This window comes from Calypte anna, chromosome 1, assembly GCF_003957555.1.
Source record: "Calypte anna isolate BGI_N300 chromosome 1, bCalAnn1_v1.p, whole genome shotgun sequence".
NCBI classification, from domain to species: domain Eukaryota; kingdom Metazoa; phylum Chordata; class Aves; order Apodiformes; family Trochilidae; genus Calypte; species Calypte anna.
This window is the reverse complement of record NC_044244.1, coordinates 146,131,142-146,158,677: the sequence shown is the minus strand read 5'-3', so window position 1 is coordinate 146,158,677 and position 27,536 is coordinate 146,131,142. Positions and strand designations below refer to the sequence as shown.

Here is a 27,536-nt window from a genome sequence, read left to right as displayed (position 1 = left end):
GTTCTGTGATAGATATTGCATAGCTGTACGGAAAATTGTGTTTCAGAAAACATTTTGCAGAATGTATTTGCATATATATGCATTTACCCACATCTTGTTATTTTGGGAATTTTCTTTTATTAACTGGCATTTTAGATCTGTTTTTATATTATGTACAAGTTTCCCCAAACCCAAAGTATTTCTGAAATGACTGCTAGTGCTTCCCTGCCCCTGCTCGAGTCATTCACTGTATTGGATCCAGTGATGGTGTGGCTGGGAGATGGTTAGACTGTGTTAGGCTGGGATCTGACAGAAGGTTAATTTCCCCTCCCCTTAAATTACTTTTCCACTGGGTCTGTTCAGTTCATTGATCTGTCTCAGCAGTGCTGTAATTGTTGGAGTTGAATGTGTAAGAGAGTTAGGGGGTGGGATCATCCCTTGAGAGGCAACTTGTATTTGCATAAAGTGAGGCTTATTGTGAAACTTCATTCATGCCTCAACATATGGTTCATTTTGGGCCAGTGGTTTATCCACATCAGGAAGAACTTAATTTACCATGGGATCTGTAGCTTTCATTTCCAATATTGTTAGTCCTCCAGCTACTGTTCCAGAATAAGTGTTGCCTTGAGATGATGTCCATGCTTTCCCTCTCACCTTCCTTTAAAATGTTGTATAGTTGAAATACCAGGTATCTGTGAATTAACCTTGCTGTTGCCATGGGCAGTTCTCTCAACCCTGGAACTGGATTCAGGGATCCCTGGCTTTATTGTTGTCTTTGCTGAAAGCAATTTCTGCAGTTCATTACCTGTAGGCAAGCAGATCTGGGTATTAGGTGGAAACCTCATTTGGGTAACTGTACTGCTCATCTACCTGAAAGAGGAATTCCATCTGAATTGAGCTGAAAGTGCTAGAAAGGAGATGCCACCAGTGCATACTCTGTGTTGCTTTGTAATGTGGCTGAGTTTTTAAGCTTCTTTTTCTGAATCCCATGTCTTCTGGCATATCTGCCTCAAGAGCTAAACCTCTAATATATGAATTTTGTGTCGCTTGCTACACTTACTACTTACCTCCTGATACTGTTTTCTAGATCTGCCAAACTACTAGTTTTCCCATCGCCCACATCTTACCCATTTAGAAAACAAAACAGGGAAACATGCATCGAATGCATTCCACGCTGAGCTTGTTTTTGGGAAAGGCAGGAAAAAGAAACAGCATGAGAAAGATCTGTCCCATTGCTTTGCTAATGTGCTTAGAAAGCTGAGATTCCATTAGAGAGAGGCTGTGTGTGGGTGCAGATGTGTTTGAAATGCGGGGAGGCTACTAAAAACACATCGTAGGGTACCACTGTTTTGTTGACATCACAAAAAAACCTTAGTTCTTTTTCTAAAACACTGAAAGCTCAGAATCAAGTAGACTGCAAAGATGAAACTGCAGCATCCACACAGAGCATTGTGGACTGAGGTAAATACAGTGAACTGCTGAAATCTTGCAACAGATGGAGACTCCTGCTTTGGTAAACAGATTTAATAAGTATCTTCCCAAGTTGTTTGTGTACGCTCTGAAGTAAAGTTTTCTCTTTTCTTCTGGGGACTTGATCTAGATAATGTACTCCGAAGTAAAAATAGTCAGCAAAGGTGTAAGTGCATTTGCTAGCTTGCAAACTTGTTTCTTTGCAGCACCCCCTCAATCAGCAAGGGTTGTTTGGGTGGCTGTGCTGCCTGTAATCATCACTAGGATAAGGAAACCTGGTGGCTGCTGTGCCTTGGCGAAGGGAGCCACAAGTTGAAAACAAGTAGAATACTTTTCCTACAAGGTGGTGAGAAGTGTTTTACTACTGATGCAATGACTTGGAGTTGTGGGATGGCATGTTGTGGTTTTTTTCCTCCTGATTCCTCTACCTTTGCTAGTCCTGCACTTCATTCAAGGGTAGATTAGTAAACAACATAACTTATCTGCTTTTTTCCATTTATTTTTTTAAGTTACACCACCAAAGAAAGATTGTCCTTGATTGGTGTTGACTAAAGCACTGTGGGAGTTTGGGATTCAAACAAACCACTTCATCCTGCTGACTTTTCAGTGGCAAACAAATTAACTCCTATGTACTACTAAAAATAATTAGTCTATCACAGTTGTCTAGACTTGTAAGCAGGTTCACTCAAAGAAAAGCTTCTTGAACTTGAAGATAAGTAACCTTTTATTTGTACTTGTTGATTATCTGCAGATGGACCTGATAGGCTAATGAAGTCTTAAGAATAATTGCATTCTTCTGAATAGAAGCCTGCAGAGACAAACTTTCCTACAAAAAGTCCAAGAGAATGTACTAGAGAGACAAACTCCATACCTTCAATTTTTAGTGTCTGACCAAAAAAAAACCACCACTCTGTACTAGTCAGAGTAATCACATGGTCTTCCCAACATTTATCTGCTCCAGTCTGGCTGAACTTTCAGTTTTGTGGATTTAAGTTTGTATGAGACACTTAAGTTACTAGTTCCTGTTCCTTACTATTTTGGGGGATAAAACATGGTAAGCACTCAAAATAAAACTCTGGAGAAGCCTTCTTTCCTACCAGTTTTCTAGTTAGGTGCATCACTGAGAAAGTTATCTGCCAAAGAATAAGCATGTAGGAAAAAAGTGCTAGGAGGTGAAGCCATTCTGTAAGACTTTTCTGTATTCTTGCCTGTAATGTCTCTGGGTTCTCATTTCCTTGTTTGTCTCAGCAAATGGAACAGAATATCCCTGCAGAGCAGCCATAACGTGGTCTGGTTTTGACAGTACTGTGATCTAGATGCAGTGAGGGGGTTCTTTCCTGTTGTTGAGATCCTTGTCAAGTAAAACTGGCTGTTTTTCTGGCAGCCAACAAGGTTTCGGACCTTTATTCATGGGAGGGGTTTGAAGTGACTTTCTTTAAGACCAGAAAAAGATTCATTTTTAAATGAGAATGAGAACATGTAAAAATCTTGGTGTTGAAAAGTACAACCTCTTGTTCTTGGTTGGAAACCTTGCCTGGTTAGTCTTTCTTTTCAAGACTGTTCAATTCAACCTGTATCCTTACATTTTAATTTTAGTTGAAATCTGTGGGGTTTTTTGAGGCAAATAGTGAAGCTGTTTGTCTTTTTAAGTTTCAAATAGCTGGCAAACTGAAGGGCAGGAGCAGGGAGTGTAGGAAAGGGTGCTAATATTTCTTTTCTTGGCTGGTATCTGCTAACCCAGGGTCTAACCCCGTGGATGCTAACGGGTGGGCTATTTTGAGTCATTGTAGACTTGGAGGGGACTGTAAGTAAATACTCTTTACCAACCCAAAGGGAGGAAAGCAATGGAAGAATTGTTCTACTTTAGTCTTCACATAACTATTTGTGTGCCATCAAATTAAAAAAAAAATCCAAGATATAAAATAGGCTTGTAGAGAAAGCTTCTAATACTGACTCTGTAGGTTGACTTTAATTGTATTAATTTTTATTTAGATGTTTGAAATGCTGAGTAAAAATAAATGTGAAAAATAAGGGATAGTTACACTATTTATGGCTTTCACAGTTCTGCTTTTCATGTGGTTCAGAAATGTTTCCATTGTTTCACTTTAGGGTTAAATACAGTCATTGTGGGGCAGTATTTCTTTGCAGAAAGTGCTTCAAAGGCCGTATGAATACCATAGACTCACTAAGCACACAGATTTATTGTATTATTGGTGTGTGTATTTTAGTGGGAAGCTGTTAAAGACACTTAGGTCAGATGAAAGATGTGTTTTTGGCAAAGCAGTATATTTGAACCTTTTTTGCATCCATTTGATTTTTGTTGTAATTCAGCACTGTTCAATGCCACAAGCTTTTTTGTTCTGTTTTGTCTGTCTCTTTTGGCAGTGGTGCTGGCAAGATTGGAGGTGGTTGGTTTTTTTAGCTACCTTACAAAGGATTTACTCATTAGCCCTATTTTATGGGTTGAGCTAATTGTGATTTGTCTTGCTGAGCGGTATTATGCAGTTTGGGCCAATTAAGAGAATCCACTTACACCAACGGATGTTTTTTCAGTGTGTAATATTGATTTGAGCTATAAAAGGAGAATGACTTGTTTGATTAGATTTCTTTCTTTAAACAATGTTCAAGATCTTATCTAGTGTACCAAACAGAAGTCTTGTCTTCACTGAGGTTTTTAAAATTGTTTCTTAGGTTTGATTAAAACTGTATATGAACATATAACAGTTTCCCTCTATATATAAATTCTGAAACTGTACAAAAGAATTGGGGTAAAAATGTGTCTTGCAACTCAATATAAGTGTCTCTGCTGCATGAATAACAACTTGTATTGAGACCTGGGGATGTGTTAGGGTGACCTGCTCTGAAAAACTGGGACACTGGGGAATCCCAGACATTTACCTCCTCAGACATGGAGGAGTGGGGGGAGTAAGTGTGTGTGTATGTGTTAATTAGGCATTTACACTGAAGTAAATGGCATCTGTCACATGATGAATATCGGAAACTGCTGAAATACAGAATCTGTGGAAACTATGTGGGTGATAAACTCTTATCAGAAGGTATGTAGATGTAATTTTTTGTTGTTGTCCCTGTGACTTTCATGGCAAAATCAGCCTTTTGGAATTAGTGGATGAGAATTGCTAAAAAACAAATCGGGGTGAAGAGCACTTCTAGTGCAAATCTGGTCCATTAGAACATAAATTCTGGAGTCACTGAATAATTATGATGCTAGAGATCTGTAAATTCCGATAGTATCTTCAGTTGTTTTATAGATTGCATGTGTACTGAAAATATTCTAGTTCTGTGCCTTAAAATATTTTTTTCCTATGTTTTATTTCTATACCAAGAAAACTGTTTAAATATTGAGGGGCATTCAAATATAAATGTGACTTGTTTATAATACAGATTTCAACCAGCAATCTGCAGCAGCTGAGTTGACTCCTGGAGAAGGTTACCTTGATTTTGCTGAGTTGAACAGAACATCTGAGTGATGTGGATATTTTAAGGAGTAAGTTACTGATTCTGATCTCGGATTGAGGTACAGATTTGGTTAAGGAAATAATTTAGCAAATTCAGGGTATGGCTAGGCAAGAGAACATGCTGCTATCAAATGAGTGCATGTGCTTTGCTCCAGGGTGAGGGAGAGCTTACACAATCTGGGTAATTTGGGTACTTAGTAGGGCTGATGTAGTGTAGTCTTTCTTAATCGGGTTATCTCCTGCAAAGTGGATGAAGTATTTTTGTGGTGCTTATATCTAAAATTTGGAGTGGCTTATTTCTCTTCTGGGGGGTGGGTGGGTGGGGTATCTTGATGTCATCAGACCTAGTTTATAAATCCTCCTGAAATACTGAAACATGATGTAGAAGGAGGCTCTCCAAAACACATTGCTGCTGCTGTTATTACCTGTTACTGCAGTTTTCACTCTGAGAGCTGCTGTAGCCTGGAGTGGTGGCTGGAACCAGTCCAGGCCAAAAATGGACCTGGTCCTGTTGGACTCCTTGCTTTACCATCCCAATTTGCCAGGAATGTGGTGAAGACACATGAAGCTGTTCCTGGGCCTTGCTGTGAAGATGGCTCCTGGGCCTAAACGAGCTTTGCAAACAGATGACCATTGATACAAGTCTTGTATCTATAGGTGGTCATGAAGTATTGTGCAATGAAATAATTTTTGTCCTTCAGATTGTCCTCTTCATACCGGAATCTAAAGACTAGTTGCATTGTTTAAGAGTATTCATTGTAATGCTCATCTGGTAGGACTCCTAACAATATTCTGGATTTAACAAGTAGTTTATTTGTCATAGGTCCAGAGCTGAGGAGGCTGTGATGGGCTGATTGGGTGTTTCTGGGGATGGATTTCCAAAGTTTCAACAAGCATATATAGGGATGTGGATGGCTGAATCCGATCTGTAGTTTTTGAATTAAGTGGAGGGTTCTGTAAAATGATCGTTCAGCAGGTTTTGGTGAATCTTTTTTCTTTCTGTTGTTGCTGCAGTATAATTAGCCCTTAAGAAATATACTACTTTGAATACAGAAATTAAACTCTTTTTACACAAATAAGGTGTCTTTGCATGATTTTGAGTTGTTTGTATTCTGTAACAGTAGGTTCTTGTAGCTGCTGGAAATGTATCTTTTGAGACACAGGTAGTCCAGTATGATTAAAACCTGCAGCAGAAAACATTTAGCACTTTAGGGCTTGTCTGCTTTTGTAGCTTTTATTGTAATCCATTCATGCTTGAGTTTGCAGGATCAATTCTAATATTTATGAAGGAATTGCATTTCTTCAAGAACCTCCTGGGACTTGCTTCTTTATTTTGTTGATATTGTTTCTGTACACTAAAACAAAAGTGTGAAATCACACTTCTGAAGTTCTTGCTTTAGTAAGTTAGGGGCAAGTTTTGAGTACCTAGGACTGTGTGATTTAAGTACTTAAGCACCCTTTGAATATGAAAATAAAGGTATTTGAAATTTGTAGTGCTTGAGGAAAAGTGGTTGCTGGCTTTTCTGGGCTGGTTAGGTAGAAGATAATGCCTAGAAGCTGCATTAAAAGTCAGCTTCTACAGAGGAAAAGATTGATGGAATTGTAGTGTGAATTATGTGCTCTTAGTAGTAAAGATGGGAATTATGACACTTTTTTGTGGGCAATGTTTGCTAGTAACTAGTGTTACTTTATTTCTATGTACTACACTGTAAATTCTGTCCTGTGATTGTATTGTGGTATTTGTAGTATTAATGAACTACAGTGTGTTGTGAAAGAAACTGAAAAATTGTCATACTGATTTACTAAAAAGGAACAGATCTATTTCCAGATTACAAGTGGTCTGGTTTAATAATTTACAAAAGTAGATATTAGAAGGATTCATAGGTTAAAGACATGTCATTGCAACCTGAAAATCTGTTTTTTGAACTAGTGGGGAGGAACTGAGACTTCCTTGCCCTTGAGGCTTGCTTGGTGCTCTGTAGCAGGTGATGAGGTAAAATGTAATATAAATATATTCAGGCTACTATTTTTCTGTCCAGTTATATCCATGTGTGGTGTATTAGGGTGTATGCAAAGATGAAATGGCACTGAACTGGAGAATGCACTGCCAACTGGCAGTAAGGCAAACAAGGAGAAATAGGTTTGGCAGATTACAGGGGAATGTGGGAAAGGAGAGAGTCAAAACTCTGAAGAGCTGAAGTAACAAAATATTTTGGAAGAGGGGAGAAAAGGGTGGGGGAAAGTACACAAGACTGCTTATGTATAAAATCAATGGCTTTGCTGTAGCTTCTATGGCTACTTCTGATACTGGGAGGTGAGAAATATTTTTCCTCTTGATACCTAAAAATAGCTAAGTAAAAGAAAGCATTTGGTTTTGTGAAGTATACATGTTTAACTGTGCTTAAGCTTGAATAACTTCTGTTTAGACACGTGAACCCTGTTGGAATTCAAAACAACAACCTTAAGCATATAAATTGATCATGCAAATAAGGATATGCAAAGACTATGCTGTTCCTTGTACTTAGTGCTCCAGGAAGGATGACAGGCAGGCTAATCTTGATAGTATTTGATCAAAATAGATAACTGACTTAATGGTTTTTAGTAAGTACACCTAGCAGCTTAAAATCCTGCTGCATGATTCTCTGCTAGTGGTCAGGGTGTTTTGGTTGTGCTTTGTTTTTAATGTGAGGTCAATGCTGTAACTCACAATGGTTTTATTTTACCACTACAAAAGCAATAATTCAAATATGAAGTGTGTTACAATTCCAGGAGGCTATCTGAGCTCTTAGCTCCTCAAGTATACAGCAAATTTAGAAGCTATTTAAGAGAATCACCTGGAAGGGAACTTGGAACTAAATGGCAAGTTCTTTTCCTTCCCAATGGTAGGATTAACTTTTCAGAAGTTCAGAAAAACATTAGTAACAGTGAAGAAAAAAGTAAAACACTTAAGTGACTCCTGTGCTGGTTGGTATGTGTTTGTTATATTTACCCAAATAGCTATTCCTCATTATCACGTTAATTCTCATTGTTTGACTAGTGCTTGTCATTGTTTCTATATTTTTTTCCTAGATGCATTTCCTCTGAATGAGGAAACATGGGCTCATATACTATTGAGCTACAGTACTTCATACAAGTTAGTCATGCTTGACAGCTTTCATACTACTGGCAAGTAAAGTTGCTTTTCACCAATAAAAAATTGTGTTCATAAATAAAAATATTTAAAATTTCACATATAAATAATATTCTAAAGGAATACTCTTTTACAAGGTGTTTTCAGTTTTGAATGCTGAAGACTATGAAATACACCATAAAAATAACTTAAAATTGGTAAGCACTGGAAGTGCCAAACTGTCAGTATAAATAAGTTGGACTGATATATGGCTAATATATTCTTGCATAGTTTAAGCAATGGCATGCTTTCTTTAATACATTCTGAAAGGGAGCTTACAAGAAAAGAGCATAATGAAGAAAAGCTGATTTGTTTTGTTTCTTGGGTCTGTGTGTATCTATCTTAAAAGTATTCTGAACTCGGAAAACAAGTTGAAGAATGTAATTAAACTTTTGTAAGTTTTCTTTAAGGTTAAGTGTGCATATGAGCTCTAGGTAGGCATCTAACTTCTCAAACATAGCTATTTTTCCTGGTAAAACATCATAAGTGTTTGCCCCTTTTGTACAGTTCAGATTTGACTTAAAAATGTTTGGCAAATGCATATAAATGAGGATACAATGGATTAGGAATCAAACATGAGCCTGCTTAAATAATTCTCAAGATTTTCTGGTTCATGTGTAGTGATATTGAACTCTTTAGTCATAGGCTTTAATTTGTGCATGGTGCTGACCTGATGCTGTGCAGGGACACTCGCTGCATCCCTTCATTCAATTCACTCTAATTATCCCCAACTTCCTGGGGAGCCTGCTTAGAACTGGTCATGAATGTTTGTTATTAAGTATTAAGATATTAGGCTACCCTGGTTACATGTAACAAAGTAGTTTTTAGTCTGAATTTACATATAGATGATCGGTATAGGAAGCTGAAATTATAGTTGTCATGATTTTGTTTAATCAAATTCAAAATAATATATTGCCATAGTAAAACATTTTGACAGTGACATAAGCTTGGAGTTAAATGAAATGAGATTTAATGTTATTGTGCGAGTTCTCAATATGTCAGCGTTGGTAATTTCAGTGTGTATTTTAGAGTGGTTCTGGTATGTAAATTATCTTTGAAACAATCGGATTTGTGTGCATATTTCAGGATGATGGTAATTCTTTTTGCTGGGAGCATCTGTTAATGTGGAATATTGCCTCTTCAGGTTCACGTGAAAATGGCGGACGAAGCTGCCTGTGTTGGACCAGCTCCCACCAGCAAAAGCTACCTCAACATGGATGCCATCATGGAAGTCATTAAGAAAACCAGGGCCCAAGCTGTGAGTCTGAATGAGTATCTGCTGCAGCTGTTTCATATATAGAAAGCAGAAAAGCCAGAGTTGTTGTGGTTTTTTGGTTTTGTTTTTTTTTTTTTTTTTAAAGGTGTGTGTGTGTGTGTGTGTGGGAAGTGATTGAATATGCTATTCCAGTTAGTTCATGTCACATGAGTTAAATGTGTCCGAAATAGCTACTGGAAATCAAAGGCTTTGTAGCATCTGGCAGCGCTGGTCGCTGATCCTGCAGGTGGCTGCTGGATTCAGCTTTCACACCAGGGAGCAGCTTCAGTTCATTTCCAAATTTGCTGGGGGAAAAAAAAAAATCCCAATTAGTTTTGAGCACTAACCCTTTATATGCCATAATGGCTTTTTTTGAATGTTTTACAAAGTGTGTCTAAAAAGGCTTTTGCTTACACTTAGTTTGAACTGCTTTCTAAATTATGTAAATGTTGCGTGCAGGGAGGTAGGGTAAATGGTGCATCCCATAATTATTTTTATTTCAGAATGTTTACGAAATGTGCTTTAGCTTGCATGTATAAATCTGGGCTGTTTTGCCTGTCTCCCATCAAATTAGCCAGAGATTCAAAGCCTGACAGGAATAGTCATGTTCATGTGCCTGATGTTCTTTGTTCTGTCAATGAAATAAACGTATTTATTATTCACACCTACTGTACACAGAGTTTACTTAAGTAAAATTTGGGTATATATGAGCAACACTAATTACTCTGGAAGTTTGAGTCAGCATTGTAGTTTCTTCCAAAGATGAGGTTTTGGTATAATGCTTTCAGCAGCCAAAACCTTTCCTATAAAGATAAAAACTATTTACTTCCTGTACATGAAACCTAGTTGTTTAGGCTCTTTACAGGAGGGGAATAAAATGGCTATCAAAATGTGTTGGATCAAGACTCTTATATGGATTTCAAAGAGTAAATTGCACTCTTTCTCACACCCTTCAGCAGTAATTTTTCTAGGTGTATTGTGGGGATGTGGATAGCGAAGCAGGCAGCATGTAAGGGTGCGCGGCTCAGATTGAGGCAGTACGTGATGCTTTCCAGCAGGGGTCGACAGAAGCAGGAGGCTTATGGTGGGACAATGAGATCACTGATGTGATCGGTGCTAATGAAATATTCCGGAGTGAGGAATACTTTATAGTGGTTACTAAAAATAATATGGATGAGCATATATGTCGAAGTCCACAATGAGATAAATGTGGCAAAATGGAGTTAAAAAGAGCAGAAGGCAAAACGCCCAAGGCAGTGCGTCCATGGCTCTCCAAACAGCACCTTCCTCCCATGTCAAGTAAGGAATGAATGTTTGAGAAATGGCAGCTTCAGCTAGTGGGTCTTGGCAACTCAGGGCAGATAAAGCTGTGTCCTAGGTCATTCAACTGATTTAAATGCTTAGTGGTCTACTTCCTTTTTCCCTGTGTCTGAAAAGGTTCTAACAAATTTGATGTTGTGCTTCAGAACTCAATCAGCTTAATTTTATTTTTTTTTTCAAGGTACACCCAGGATATGGATTTCTTTCAGAAAATAAGGAATTTGCTAGGCGTTTGGTAAGTTACTTGTGTTTGCTTGGCTGTGAGTGATGCACTAGGTGGGTTGTAGTAATTTTAGGTATCTGTGGAATCAATATACCAATTCAAAGCAGCTATAAGAGAAGATAAGGTGGGGAACTTCTGTATGCTTTTTGTGCCTGTGGACTTCCTGTGTTTTGAGGATGAAATTGCAGCCTGTGTGGAAAAAGGAAAAGGGAGGTGAGGTGCCTATTTGTAAGAACTTTACCAAGTATGTAAGAACCTTTTGTTGCTTTCACTTGTTGCCTGTGCTGTTTGAGGCTGCTCTGTAAAACTGGGTCACTCAAATGATGTAGGCTAGAAGTAGCTGTTGTAAAGTGATCATTTTGGTGATTCATAGCACAGCTGGTGAACAGCTGTATCAGCAGCCCTGAGAAGGTGCTGAACTGCAGTTTCAAGGTAGGGAAAGAAAGCTGTTGCACTTTCAAGATGGAAACAGAAAGCTGTTTAAAAACTAACTTCTCTGCTGGAGGCTGTGTATCATGGAGCTGTATTTTCTGAAGGGACCTAGGACCTAAGAGAGTGCTGTTTTCACTCTGTGTCTGAATTAATAGAAATTATTATTCACAATCTCTTCAGTGTTTTTTTTTAATTACAGAAACAGATATATGGCCCTTTTACTTTTTTTTTCCAAAAAACTTTAATGCAGCTGCTTATAAATTTGAACAGTGCTCGGAGAATGTACACATAATGATTAAGAATGTTCCTGAGTGAGTACTGTATGTGTTGTCACTGCAGATCAGGTGTTGTTGTCTCTTGGTTTCACTGAGAATAAGGATAAGCAGGTATTACATTCTTACAAAGTTTGTAGCTGCAACAGCTTTTTACCTGAAATTTCAGAGTAAATGAATCATGTAGCTGAACAAAACATCTTGCTTTATAGGCAGTAAGATAAATTTGTGGAATAGCTCTTGTTTCCACATCTCTTCTTTGACTCTGTCCATTTTGCCTTGAGTTCTACTTGTAGCATAGACCCTTAGTATTTAATTGGTTCTTTGGTGGTAGAGAATATCACCTGCTCATTAAGGAGAACATTTTTAAAAGCCCCAAAGTAAAAGCAAGTGTAGGTTCTGAGTGATGTTGAATGCATCCTGCTGGTTGCTGAATGGTGGTAATGTTAAAGCTGAAAGAAGTTCTAAACACTTGATGCTTGCCAGGATTTGCCAAATCTGGAGTAATCTCTTACATATTATTTTAATGCAGTTCAACAGCTTTCTTTTATTGTTTTTCTGCATGATATACCAGAGCCTCTTTTTACAGGGAAGATTCCTGGGTTAATTTATAACTGTTCTCACTGGATTGGACCATCAATTTAACTAGCTTTAGTTGGCAGTTCCTATTTGTTTAGTAATACAAAAATTAATGAAATGGAAGTGCTTGCTCATGCAATTTTGCTGTATATTTTGCTGCCAAAGTTTGAAATTTGATAGCTATTACTCTGAACTGAGTGTAATACCTATTAATCTGGTTATTTTTGATGAGGGAAATTACACTATTAGTGACAGTTTGGAACACACTTTTTGGCAGGGTTAAGCAAAAAATGGAGGAAGTACAAACATGCTTGTAGATCCTCACTGCCATCCTATTTTTTTGTCTTTTCACTCAGATCCTTGGAACAGTGAATTCCTGAAATAGTGTAGTGACTCAAAGCGTATTCAAGTTTGTGTTATTGCTGCAGTCTCAAAATAACTTTTAATTATGTTGGCTTCTTTAAAAATGTAATAAAACAAGGTATTTCTGATTTGCTTTCTGAAATACACTATTTGAAGTCTTAATTAAGATACAATCATACTTCCCTTCATGTCAGTGTCTAGAATATCAAACCCCTAGTGAGAACTGGTGAAATTAAGCCTTTTTATCACTGAAGGCTGCTGCTTTTTTTTTTTTCCCCCAAGATACTGTGAGTAATGTATTTAGGAAGAAAACTTGTCTGCTGTTTCTTTTCTGTGTAGAAGTCCATAACAAATGTTAAAACAGTTGTTACGTTGCTGAAGGATGTTCTTGTTCTGTTTTCTTTCTCTATCCTTTTCTTCCCATGTGCACTATTTTGTTTTTTTGTGCTTTAAATAGTGATGAAATTTGTGAACCCTGTGCTTATTTCCTGATGTGTATCTGTACATTTAAAATGAACTACCTAGATATGGAAACAGAAATACAGTAAACTTTATGAAACTTGCCAATCTGTAGGAGCAGTAATGAGTTCAAAGCAAAGCTTTGTCTTCATTTAACACATTGGAGGGACAGTTCACATGTAATAGCACTGTGTGTGATTGGAACAAAAGCACGTATTTTTGTTCACTATTGTCTAAACAATACATGGAATAGCACACAGTACTTGTGAAGATCTTGATAGATATTTATAGTCCTTTTCCTTCTTCAGAAACATAATTTTCTTCTTTTTTTAGAATGGAGGGGAGAGCACAAGTATACATGATCGATTGTTTCCAAAACAAAAGCTCCAAAAAAGAATCAGTAGGTGAATATCTGGCATGTTGTTCCTTGTAATCCAATAGAAAGGTTGGTGCATTCAGTCCCTTCATATATATGTTTTGGTTGCTGTTGCTGGACAGAAAAGGGGATCCTTGTCATTTGTATCAACAGAATGTATCAAAGGTGCCCTAAACCCAGAGGTTTACTACTTAAAGGTTGATGTTTTAGTACGAATTATTTGGAAATACTCCTAGTATTAATGCTTATAACATCCCTTGTTCTGTAGAATTAACAAAACATGAGTTTGTGTGAGTGAGTGTAGTTCTTTAGCATTTTACTTTGCATTCTAATTTTAATTCAGAAGTGATCTCTCCAGGTTGCTTTATAAAAGTGATCAATGTTATAAAATTCAGTGCATAGCTTGTTACTTGTAGTTTAAGTAAATATATTTATATGTAAGCAGTTCTTCCTTCCAGGAATAATGGTGTAATAATCAGTACTGTCATAAAGCCAAAGGCACAGTAGAAATCTTTTGTGACATTAAAATTTAAAAATTCTAATCTCCTTTGCCAGATGCTGTTCAGAGCTTCAAGATTAGTTTGTACCTTCCTGTTCTAGCTGAATTTACTAGTGACATCTGTATTTAAGTTAGCTTGCGTAATGTTTCCCATTACATAAAATTGATACAGAGCCTTTCTGAGACACTATCCTGTGTATTCTCTGCAGCAGGCCTTTGAGATATGGCAAAGAAAAAGCTGTGAGACTAACATAAGCCTTGTGGTTGGCCAGTAGTCAGAACAGATACTTTTCTGAAATTGCCATTTTCCTTTCCTTGCTTGCAAACCTCCATGCAGCTGTTGTGGTGAGGGGTGGGAGTGCTGTGTCAGGTCTCTTAATATGTCAAATGCTTGATGATTGGTCTGTGGTCCCAGTGATTCTTTATTTCCTCCTTTTTTTTTTTTTTTTGCATGAATCATAGAATTAGCCGGGTTGGAAGGGACCTCGGAGATCATCTAGTCCAACCCTTGACCCACCGGAGCAGTTGCTAGACCATGGCACTGAGTGCCACATCCAGTCTTTTTTTAAATGTCTCCAGGGACAGAGAATCTACCACCTCACCGGGCAGTCCATTCCATATCCTAATCACCCTCTCCGTGAAGAAATTCTTTCTAATATCTAACCTAAACCTCCCCTGGCACAACTTAAGACTGTGTCCTCTTGTCTTGTTGAAGGTCGTCTGTGAAAAGAGTCCAGTTCCCACCTCGCTACAGCCTCCTTTCAGGTAGTTGTAGAGAGCGATGAGGTCTCCCCTGAGCCTCCTCTTCAGGCTGAACAGCCCCAGCTCTCTCAGCCTCTCCTCATAGGGCCTGTGCTCGAGTCCCTTCACCAGCCTGGTTGCCCTCCTTTGGACCTGTTCCAGGACCTCTACATCCTTCTTAAACTGAGGGGCCCAGAACTGGACACAGTACTCGAGGTGTGGCCTAACCAGTGCTGAGTACAGGGGAAGAATCACCTCCCTGGACCTGCTGGTGACGCTGTTTTTGATACAGGCCAGGATGCCATTGGCCTTCTTGGCCACCTGGGCACACTGCTGGCTCATGTTCAGCTTCCTGTCAATCCAGACTCCCAGGTCCCTTTCTGCCTGGCTGCTCTCCAGCCACTCTGTCCCCAGCCTGTAGCGCTGCATGGGGTTGTTGTGGCCAAAGTGCAGGACCCGGCACTTGGCCGTGTTGAACCTCATCCCGTTGGAATCGGCCCAGCTCTCTAGTCTGTCCAGGTCCCTCTGCAGAGCCCTCCTGCCTTCGAGTTGGTCCACACTTCCTCCCAGCTTGGGAGGTTGTCGATCATCATGGATGATGAAGGGAATGGGGAAGAAGAGAGTGAGGAAAAAATAAGCATGCAGCTGGGTTGCACACCAGTTATTCCAGAATCAGTGTTTCTTTCTGTGGTCTACCTGATGTTAGTGCCAAGTAGGAGTCTTCTGTAGTTGAGTTCTTATAATGATTGGGAGCTTTAACTTGATGCATTGTGACTTGGTCTTGCAGTTGCTCATGATGAGATCACTTTTCCTCTTTTTAATGAAAACACAAATAAAGTCCTCCTTTCCCCTCTGTCTCAAAGTCCCTTGAAGCTGCTGTGTAAAAATGTAATCAGCTATATTAACACTATTCCTTTGCAAAGTCTAGTATGAAAATTACAATTTTGCAAGCTTATCTTCAGTGTATTTTGATCTCTTGTATGTATATGCTACAGTTCCTACTTTCATAGGTGGTGCATTTTGTTTTTTCCTCAAGAAACCTATGGAACTTGTGCATAAAATCTCACAAAATTATAAGAATTAAGGTTACAAATGCGATTCCTCTTTTGAATGCATCCTTGACAATACTGTCCTGATGCTCTGTTTCTTGCTGCAGAAAAAACCAGCTACTACCTTCTGCCAAAATTCCCTCCTTGCAACAGAAGTCAAACATGGTGAAACAAAAGGATTTAATTTTGGAATAAGATGAGGACTTCTAAAAAATTTCTGGTGTAACCTTTTTAATGCATCTTTTGTGCCCTTTTGGAACTACTCTTCAGCATGACTAAGGGGAGAACAAAGCACCCAGCACTATTTCTTTTTAGCTTTGAAGCTAGATTAACATTCTTGGTGGAATTAAAAAAAACCACAACAATGTATTGTCTGAAATAAATGGGCAAACAATGTATATGGAAATGGTCAATCACACATTTGCTAATGGCTGCTAAGTTTGAGATGGAAAAGGTAAAATGAAGAACTTTTCAGGTGAACCCAAAGGAATCCATAATTTTGAAGTTCCCCTATCATGATTCAGCAGACATTATGTTTCTGGGAAGCACTTGGTAAGATTCTCATGCTGTTCCTCTGTGCATTGGCTTTGTGCCTGGCAATCTGTGTAACTGGTAAGCATTTGTTCTTTCTAAATGGCAAAGTGGTGGTTGGAAAAAGGCAACTTGGAAACTTGGTGTCAAGAAACTACTTTCAGAGTTTATTCTTCAGGGGATGAGGCAGACAGATCTGTTGTTATGGGTGTTTCACCTTGTCCTGCAGTGCATAGTATGTCATTGCCTACCAAAGTGGCCAGGTGGCTACCACCAGTGCCTGTGGTGGTTTAAGGTGCATTGTCTGATGGAGACCAGAGTCTGTGCCCCACTGCTGTGTGGTGGAGTTCAGGCCGTGTACTTGTTGAGGTGAACAGGTCACCAGTTTGCCCCCCAGAAAATCTGTCTGTGAGCATGTAATTCTGATGAGTGACTACATAACATTCAGCTTCTGAATAGTTCTACTCTTGTTTTTAACTCCAAGTAAACTCTTTTTCATAAAAAAAAATCTGAATAATCTGTATTAAGGTGTGTCAGATATATGGGAGGGATAAATATTGCCCATACTAAATCATGGTCAGGGTTTTTCAGACATTACTAGTGCTCTGTTAGTGGATGTGAACTAGAATAATGCAGCTGAGTCACCTGAACTGTTGTCTTAGACACCTCCACCTGTGAAAGAAGGGGAGTGGAATTACACTGCTGTAGGAAACTGTATAGGCCTTTGCTAAAAGCATATGGTGGCTTATGTTTTGCCTTTAATGTCCTATTTAAGATTGCTTATGCTGTGGAAAAAATTAATGCCACTTCCCTATTACAACTTCCAAATCGTGGTCTTTGGCAACTGCTATATATATCTAGAGAACTTTTTTCAAGTGCAGGCTTATGTCTGAACTTACAAAAAACCCATTAAGTATCAAGGTGTGTATCTGCAGTTATTGTGTATACCTATGTGTGTGTTTTTATAGAGATGGGGTAGTGTTTTGCCAAAGATTTTTGTGAATTGTAACGAAAATACTCTTCCTCCATTTGAGTCATTTACTTAACTTCATAATCTTAATGCTTGTGTGTGTGTGTTGGTTTTTTCTCTCTCCTGTTTGTTTTCCCCTTAAAGTAAATCTTAGTTTTAAAGTTTTTTTAAAGCTACATATTTTTGAAGTGGCCTAGGTTAAAAGCTTTAACATGTGCAGCTGTTCTAAGTAGAATCTTTACTTAAATCAAGAGATTTTGTGTTTAGTGTCTGGCAACTTGAGACTTTCAGTGGATGAACTGTAGGCTTGCATGATTTCTGGAATGATTTAATGCTGTGTGTATGGTTCAAGAACATATCAGTGCTTTTTGCTTGTCTGGACTATCATAAGTCATGTAATATTTCCCATGAGGAAATTTTAACAGCATCCTTCAACAGCATCACTTTAGCACACTTCTTAGGGTGTGTGGTTCTGCAGATGGATGGATGTGTGGAATCCTGATTTGTAAAAATCCATTATTTCTTGATAAGCAGTGTCACTGCAGTAGCACTTCTTCTCACCTCACAGGAATCCTGTGTGTTGCTTTTGAAATGCTTTGTTCTGTTCTCTTTCTTCCATTGTTGCTGTTCTGGTTGTGAGCATAAAACCTTCTTAGTTTGCACAGTTGTGGTTTTATTAGCTGTGTATACCTGTGGTTTTTGGTATTGTGGTAATGGAAGGCTTGCAAGTGTAATGTTATGTAATTATATTTTAATGTAGGTAATATTGTTTTCACTTTCTGCCTTTTTGTTCTGCTGTTGATTATCTGGTTATAGTAAACTGTTCACTCTCAGCTTAGGTGTTTTCTTTTAAATTTTGTCCTATTCCAGTATAATTGATGTAAGCTAGTGTGATAACCTCACAAATGTAATGTCCTTCTATGGTTCCAAAATAAACTACATGTCCCACTGATACCAGTGGAGTTGGATTTGACTTGAACAGTTAAGATATGAGATGTCTTTGAAGTCACAACTTCTGTTGCTGTGTGGATTGTAATTTACTTTTGTGACAAGAAAGATGAAGCTTCAGCTTATAATTCAACACAATCAATACTTCCTTAAAAATAGCAACTTATGTTTTATGCCTGTATTTTAAGAAATAATGTATTTTTATACTGATGGATGATCTGTTGAGTAGTTCATGAGTACCCTAGGGATTTCTATATATTCCTCCTGCCTCCATAGTATGTGTGCTACTACAGAGTTGAAACACATTGAAGCAGTGATGCATGTGATAGAACCATTTTCCCCTCTCACAATTTTATTTTATCCTCTGTTCATTTGTGTAGTTTAAAACTAATTTCAGCAAGTTATCAACCAAAATCTGTTGGCTGAAGTTGCTCTCTACTAGCCAAGAAGAATGTCTTCTAAACACATGCTGTATGTGCACACACAAGGGGCTTTTCCTATTAGTAGTGATGTTACATGAGGAGGGGTATAAACTTGCTAAATGTCTTTCATCCTAAGGCTAGGAGATAATTACTTTGGAGGGAAGCATAAAAGTTTATTTAGTTGAAGTGTTTAGCTTGAAGACTCTTGTTGAGTAGTGATGACTGATGCTATGTATTTGTGTCTGCAGCTGTTTTAGTGACTAAGATTGAAGATGCTCTTCATTCCTAATTGACACACTTTAGTTGGCTTTTCTGGTTTGAGTTTTAGGGGATTAATGTCTGACATTCTGACACTTTTAGATCAGATTTTGTTACTTGACCCCAAGTGGATCTGCTCAGACCAGGCATGAACTTCATGAAGGGAGGGTCATGGCTGGCAACTCTTTCAAAGGCATTTGAGTGATTTCTGCATAAGCTGTGGAAAAAGGTGTTAGCTGAAAGGCTTTTGATTAACTTGCTTCTAAAGTTGACCTATTATCCTGGACTGGGTGGACTTTTGGGGGAGGCTTCTTTTTCCCAGTGTGTATTCTGACTGCAATCTTACTTCAGGAAATATTTTCTCTGTTAGTACTTAAAATTGTGTTGATTTATTAGAATAGAACTTAGTTATGCAAACTTAGGGTTTATTTTATGCTGTTGTGTTCTTTTTACATTGTTGTATCTGTTGTGATTAAGAGTTTTCTTTTAATACCTGTAGAGTATGTTCTGTTACTTCAATAATGTCAAGTGCTCAAATACTCTGAATAGTTTTATACACTAAAAAGACTTAACCTACTTCTTTATTCAGTATACCACAGGATTCACTTGCTTCAAAACTGCTTGCTAGAGATTTTTTTTCTAGCCTCTCTGGGATCATTGTTTCCCAGGGTCTATGAGACTGTTCCACCTCTGCATGTTGAGAGCATCACTGTTAGTATGCCAGATACAGTTACTGAAAGTGCATTGAAATATGAAGTTCCATTTTATTTTTTACTGTTGGCATAGATCCACCAGTTATAGCAACAATAGAAGCTGTAAAGGATACAGGGCAAGCTATATTTGGACATGTCAGAACTAAAGAAGGTTTTTGCAGTATTTAAGCTGTTTAATGTCACTTGATGACTTCTTAGCTGTTCAGTTAATATGTTCTACTTTGTTACAGTATCTTCAGGCTGGATACATATTTCTACCATATGGCTGTAGAATACATAATGCAGTTGGACTTGGTTTCTGCTTTAGATAGCAAATACAGAATCACTGAAAGGCTGAGGTTGGAAGGGACCTCTGGAGGTCATCTGGTCCAATGCTTAAGCAGGGCTGCCCAGAGCTGTTGCCTAGACAGCCCAGATAGCTTTTAAAGGTCTCCAGGAATGGATACAACCTCCTCCTTGTTAACCTGTGTCAGTGCTTGGCCCACTCTCACAAAAAAAAAAGTGCTTCTGGATGTTCAGAGGGAACCTCCTGTATTTCATACTGTGCCCATTGCCTCTGGTCCTGTCACTGGTCACCACTGAGAAGATCCTGGCTCTGTCTTCTTTGCATTCTCCTTTTGGATATTTATATGCATTGGTGAGATCCTTCTGAGCCTTCTTTTCTCTCAGATGAACACCTCTCTGATGCTTCAGTCATAGGAGAAATGCTCAAACAAAAATCTATTAATTCATGCCAACATAAGCACTATTGGATAGCAACTTTCTTGGTTTGTCAATGAAAGCATTTGGCTAGGGCAACAGGAATGATGACTCCCAGGTAAGAATAAGAATTTAATAAGGTACCTGCAGCTGCCTCATTGTGTTCAGTGACCTCTTTTGTAAATCTTAACTAATTCCCTGGAACTCTAAAAGATTTCCTACTCATTATGTATGCATTTGCCTTTTCATTTTATCTTCCATTCTGTTTCAAAGGTGGCCTACAAATAAACTAGTTTGTTTGCACAGCATGTTTTATTCACTTATTTCAGACTGAATGACAGTGATCAATAACACATCTGATAACTTAGAGTACTGGGTCGACTGAATAGTTCCTGCTAGAGTTGGTACTTGTATGTTTTTTTGAAAATAATTATAATACTTGGTAGTTATATTGCCTTCAACAATTAAGGCAATTATATTCCAGAAACACAAATATTAAAAGTGATTCCTTAAAGTTAATGTGTTTTGTGTAGAACCTAGCAGCTGTTTCTCACTTGCTCCCTGAATGTCAACCAGTGTGTTCAGCTCCTGAAGGTGAGGTTACTTGCCTGTGGTGAGGCTGCTGTTCTGACTGTGGCCAAGCTGGCAGAAAAGAACTGCTCCCAGTAGCTTCTTGCTGTGTCTGTTCCCAGGAGAGGTTATTGCCCTCCTTGGATCTGCTGGGATAACTGTATGTGTGGTCACTTTGTAGCCCTGTTCTGCTAAAATTATTTTTGTTTAAATGCATCCTCCTCCCATGCTCCCAACTCCCCCATTCAAGTCTTTAAGCTAATGCAGATGATTCTGGCAGAATCAAGTAAAGGAGTTTTTGCCTGGCTTGAAATAAGAGGCATACTCAAAGAGATGGTAGCCTAGGAATAAGGTATAGGAAATAGGAGGAAAAAATAAGCAGCTGAAGTTGACAACCTATTTCTGTTTATAGCTGAATTAGTATTTGAAAGAAACTTTCCTGGGAGGGATTTATGTACTTAATTTAGGCTGATTTAGCTATCTATTTTAGGTTTTGAAAATCAGTTCTGTGTGCCATCTCTATATGCTTAACAAAAATGTTACTTAATCCAAGCATTTAAAGAACTTAACCAAATAATCTTTAAATAAAATCTTTAATTTCCTTAATCTTCCAAATTACAATAGGGGATGGGGGGGTGGTGGTGGTTTTCACCAAACATTCTCTCCCCATTTTCCAGCATGTAGGTTTACAGTTGCTTCTTGAAGTATGCTTGTCTGGATTATTAAAACCTTTGAAACTTGGAGTGATTTGGTGTTTTTATTTTTAATTGCACAGATGCTGTCTAGGCAAAATTAGTTTTTTTTTTGTAACTGTGCAGTCCAAATCTTCTAGAGAAGATTTTTTCACTGCACCCCAATGCAAACAAAACAGGGAGGAAAAAGTTGCTGCAAGTTGTGTTCCTATTCTTGGGGCTTGTTTTCATCAAATAATGTTTTATGTTAAGATTTGACACCATTAATTTTGTAAACTTACCAATTTATGTACATTAGGATGTGTGCATGTTTTTTTTTAATGACATCTTGGGCAGTTCTATGAAATTTATGTTAAAAATAAGGCTACTGTCAGAATGTACCCATTCCTGACTGGGTGTTTTGCACATTTGTCCATCTTCATAATATTTACGTGAGAATTGAGTAGGAGGCATATACCTGAACATACACAATCAACATACACATCTCACTGTTTAGAGATGGCTTCTTTAATTGATACTAAATAATGGCTTTCAGTACACACAGGGTTAAGTGAAAAGGTTGCAGTAATATCTAGTGAGCTTTTTTCCTTTAATGTGCTCATTAGCAGTGGCAAGTCCAGGTTTTAGCACATGTCAGTAATTTACATTTCACTGCTGAGTGGCTGCCCTTGTTCAAGAGTTGTTTCTAAGCCTGATGAATATACTTGTGTTGGGAATAAACTGAGTAAAAGAATTGAAAGCCAAATACCCTGCCAGGCTTTTCAATGGGTGCTGAGGTTTCCAGTGGGTCACTGATTAGTAATGCATGGAGCAACAGGAAAATGCAGAGATGATGTCTAGAAAGGTTACTTCAGGTAGGTTTTGCTACCAAACACCTCTTCCTTTGTAACTCCTTTTACAGTCATTCTCAATTTCTCTCTTGGCAGGCCTTCTCTTACTATGAGAGAGACATCCCAACCAGGTTACTTATTCAGAGGTGGTACAGGGAAGAAATACTTGTGCAATGGGTCCTGGAGACATATTACCTTATGTGGTGTACAGTTTTCTGCTATGAGGTTATGACATGGATCTCTGAATATTTGCTGTTGCCCTTTTTTACTTTCCTCTGCCTCCTATGACAGCTTGAAGAAAATGTGTGTGGTTCTTTGCTGTAATGGCAAATATTTTTGTGTTGGGATGTAATAGCATTGTGGTTGGCAATTGAGATACAAGATGAAGGTTGCTGACTTTTGGGAGGAAATTGATGGTTTCATGTGGCAACAGTTTAGTTTAATAAAACATGGATTAACTAAATGATATTATTTAGTTAAACGATGATATAATTTGTCATGATACCACTCTTGATGGAGCAATACTCTTGCTATAGCTGCTCAGGCTGTTTACAGAACACTGCAGAAACTTTCTGCAAAGGAAATTTCACAGTGTAAGTCCTGCATATATTTTCTGTCTGAAAGGATAGGTATTGCTAAATTTACATATGTACGCAGACAACTAAGCATTTTTATTCCAGATGCCTGTTAGGATCACTGTGACATGTTCTTCAGAACTTTAGCAAAAGAGTACTGGTGCTTACTCTTTCCCACTCTCTCTCTGAGGTATTGTGAACACTGTTTATATTCAAGCTACTTATTATACAGTTTGGGGATGGGGAATGCATTAAACATTTAGAATGGAGGAAAACCAGCAAAAGATATTGCAGAACATTCTTGTGAATAAAACCTGCCAGTTCATTGTGTAAGAACTTGTGAACCCTTTTATTAGCCTATCTGAACATTAGGTGCATATGCTTAAATGAGAATGTTTGCAGAAAGTAGAGTAATTTGAATATTTTTCACACGCTAGAAATATTTTCATAGCTGCCTTGGTCAATTTTGGAATTCCTATTGTTAATTTGCAAAAGAGCTGCTTCTTGGGTTGTCTGGGTAGAGAGCTGCCTTTAGCATTGTGCTAACACAGAATGAATCTGAAGTGGTAATTTAGAACCTCAGTTGATGGAGACTGTGACTAGACAACAGCTAATGGTTTGAGATAACAGCTGGTGACATATTTATTAATGTTGCTGGAAAGACCTTTTTATTTTACTATTAGCCAAGAAAGGTGTCCTGGCTCACAATAGAAAAGTGCGAAAATAGAGGCATTTTTTTTGTGGATAAGCTTGTGTCAGGTACTTAGTCTTGTGATTAGGACTTGGTTGTTGTTTATTCTCTCAAAAAGCTTGAGATACTCGCAGGTAGGTGTGGGAAAGAGAACTGTAGTACAGGTAACTTCTTCATTAGAATGGTAAAGGCATATTTATGCTTTAATGCTTACCATGGCACAGAATCACAGAACAGAGCGTCCATCTGTCAACAACCCCCTCCAATAAAATAATAATGAATCAATATCTGTACCACCAAGCCCACTAAAGCATGTCTTGAAGTGCTTCATCTACACTGGTTTTTAAATACTTGGAGGGATAGTGATCCCACCACCTCCCTGTGCAGCCTGGTCTAATACCTGACTACTCTCACAGCTTGCCTTCTGTTTGGATTTCATATTCAAGTCCTCTAGCTTCAGTAGAGGACCTCTTCTTAAATAATAGTTGAAACAGCATTATGACTGTTCTTTCTCTTAATTTTGTATACAAAGTTCCAGCATTTTACAGACTTTTAGAGAAATGCTTGTGCAGGCAACACTTGGAGTGGGGAGTCAAGGAGATTTAGAATTTGACAAAGGTATATTCAAGTAATTGTGTTTATGAAAAGTGGATAAAGGACACTGAGATCCTCTGTCATAGGTTAGCTCTGCCTCACCACTATACGTATTTGTATACATAGGTATGTGTATGATGAAAAATTCATGTATTATCTATTAGATTTTGTTACACATCCTATGTTAACCTACTAAACAACATCTAAATATTGTAATTGTACATTTTTCACAGGAACTTTTTTGTATTTAGTTACTTCCAACTATACAAAACACTTTTCTAGTCATTTCAGTGCTTGATAACTTCAGAGTTCACAGCCCCTGTACATTTTTCAAATTATTGGCTTCCTAAGGCATACAGCTTTAATTTACCCCCTAGCGATATCCTTAAATGGGTTTTCAAGAATTTTGAAAGTGGACTTCTATAGCTGTATTACAGTGTTGGTCCTGACTGACATGGAATTTCTTAAGTAGCCTCCTCAATTAAAGGGATGGGAGGTTCAAACAACTCCCACGGCAAGAAACTAAAGATTCTCTTGAAAATAAATTTGTATTTGGTTTCCTAGAGTGTTTTTGCTCTGCTTATTTCTGGTGATCTGTTACTTTTGTGAGTGGTTTTTATCTTGAATGTAGCTTAAATGTTAAGTGCAATATCTGTTCTTCTAATGTCAAATACTTAATGCTATAACACTTGCCTTAGTTTAGAAAATAAAAGATTATAAAAATCTGACACACTGCATACCTCACAGCACACACACAAAAAAGGTGCACAGCTTAAAATATCAAGTGCACGTATTGTGTCCATGGAAGTAGTATTACTACGTAAGTACAGGCTGGTTTTTTAGCTTGAAGGGCCGGAAAGCAACCAGACTATTTTTCTTTGAATTTACAATTTGAATTTTCCATTACAGCCTAAAATTGAAGTAGTAAGGTTAAAGTATCTACAGCATGCTCATGCGTTAACTGGAGTCTATTCTACTGTGTATTGTTTAGCATTGTGCCACATTTCTGTGGAAAAAGTGATAATCATAGGGACTTCAAGACCTCTTCCTCCTGCAGTTGAACCCAAATGTTATCTTACCCTCTTAAATCTGTTTTCTGGTTGCTGTAGGTGTGGTTGGTTTTTTCCTGATAAGACTAGGAAATTAGTGGACAAACAAAGCCAGGTGAAGAGCAGCAGAAGAGTAAGCAAAAAATAACGAAAGTGACTCCATATTTCTCTGCACACAAAGTTCTTGTCTGTATGTGTGAAGATTTCAGTCCAGCAACTCCTGTCAAGTCTGCATTGTCACTCAGTGCAGGAATGGTTTCCTCCAGAATGTCTGACTCCATTAATTAAATATTTGTAGTGCCAGGTATTCTTAATGTCATGTAGTGACACAACAGCCTCTGTGTACAGTTCTATAAAAATACTGTGATCTTGCAACTGCATCTAAAAAGTAGCAAAGGAAAAGGGAGCCTTGTTGATTGATAAAACTTTGTTCTCTTTAAAATATAATTCCCTCCTAAGAAGTTTCTAGTGTAAAGTGCTTGTATCTTGCTCTAGTATAGCACAGTAAAATCTGATGATTGGTTTCCATTCTAGGAATGACAAAACTTCGTAAAATGTTTAAACAGAAAAGATACCAGAGGGATAAGTTAGGGGAGCTGACTTGGAGATGGAACTTGGCAACAGCATAAGCTAGGTAGTTATTAGGTAGTTGAATGCCATTGTTAAAATGAGTGAAAGAAAATAATTAATGTTAAGATCTTAAAGCGACCTTTTGATCGGTCCTCTCCAGTATGATTATAAGATATGTCTTGACCTTGTATTCCCATGAATCAGAAGATATCTGGAGTTTGGCCTTTATTATTGTCTTGTAGCCTCAAGTTTTGCATTCATATTGAACCATATTCTGAAGATTACTCTCAAAACCCCAAGTATCATTTTGATGTAGTAACTTCATGATAATTATCCAAAACCTGAAATTGATCAGGTGTGCTGTGCAGTTGCAAACTACAGAAACCTGAACATGTGTCTTGAAATAGTCCCCAGGTTCTGGTATGATGACCTCAGGGTGGACTTTAAAGAAGTTATCTTTTAAAGAATAGAAAATAACTGTGATTTTCCTAGGCAGGAATGGAAATGCTGTTAGGCTTCAAGCAGCTGGCAAGTCTTGTTGCTTTTCTGACTTGCTTGCTCTAGAGGAATTGAGCACTGAGCTACATTACCTGCTACTAATAGCCATCAATGGAGACACCTTAAAACAAGGATTGAGTGTGATCTCCAGGGGATTTTGAAACCCTGCTCAAATTTATCATGGTGATGGGAAAAAAAAGTCTGAGCTGGGTATATACTGTAACTTTTACTAAGACATCTGGCATTTGCTGGACAATACTGTTGATTCTGTGCAGCAGTTAAAGGTCTTAATTTTCCATGTAACTTCTTTAAAACTTTAAACTGGCTATTTGAAAGCATGTGTGGAGATCCATATACTTATCTATGGATTAGAGGCATGTGATATATATATATATAAATAATTATCTATTCAGATTGAGAGAAATGTTTAATAAGTTAAGAGTTCTCAAATGAACATTTCTTCAGGGATTAAAACAGTGCATTCCAGTATTGTTGTGGAATTGGGTCTCCATATGAGTGAGTGAGAGAGAAGCTGTGCTTTCACAAATGTGTTCAGTTTATTAATGAAAAGACACAATAGGCTGACTAATGAGAGTATCTTCATAAGACAGCAGAAGTGTCAAATACCTATAAAAACATATGCTTTACATAAACTGGTTGAAATAAAATACATCGGAAGAGCAGCTTAATATCTATAGAGTGACTATAGTTCTAATTTTGTAAAGAACAAGAACTTTTGCATGAACCCCATTCATACATCTGCAATGAAGAGATTTACTCTTTGCATGAAGTTTGCTGTACACATTTTCTGATGTGATACTGAAGAAAAAGAAACCAATGAGAAGAGTACTGGAGCTGAACAAAAATTTGCTTGAAGGAGCAAAGATAGAAACAACTAGATGGTAACATCAGTCATTTTTTGACTGTTCAGCACTTAAAATGACACTTTTTTTACTTTAAGTGTTAATGGTGGTGTTGCAGAGTATATTAAATCTAATTACAGTATTGCTAATGTCTGACTTTATCTGTATTAGAGCAGGATCCGAAGAGCCTAATTATGCTCACTAAATCCCTGTTGTGCTAGATGTCATATGCATGTGTGTAATGAAAAGCTGGTTTATGCCTTTTCCCTTTTCTTCCAATTCTCTTAGCATCTGAAGGAAAATAAAAAAGAGTAAGCTAAAAATAAACAGGAAAGAAAAGCCTGGGGCTCTAAATGGGGAAACCTTAATCCCTACACCCACCAAAAAAAATCTTAGCCCCC

The 27,536-nt window shown here is 37.9% G+C and overlaps 1 protein-coding gene across 1 annotated transcript in view; it reads left to right on the top strand.

The window, feature by feature from the left end:
* The window catches only part of PCCA (propionyl-CoA carboxylase subunit alpha), a 276,373-nt gene that overhangs the window by 27,852 nt on the left and 220,985 nt on the right, over positions 1 to 27,536 (top strand). The window contains exons 5-6 of the mRNA XM_030446329.1: positions 9,239 to 9,352; positions 10,851 to 10,904. Coding sequence (XP_030302189.1) covers positions 9,239 to 9,352; positions 10,851 to 10,904 — 168 coding nt within the window. The remainder of the gene's footprint in view (positions 1 to 9,238; positions 9,353 to 10,850; positions 10,905 to 27,536) is intronic.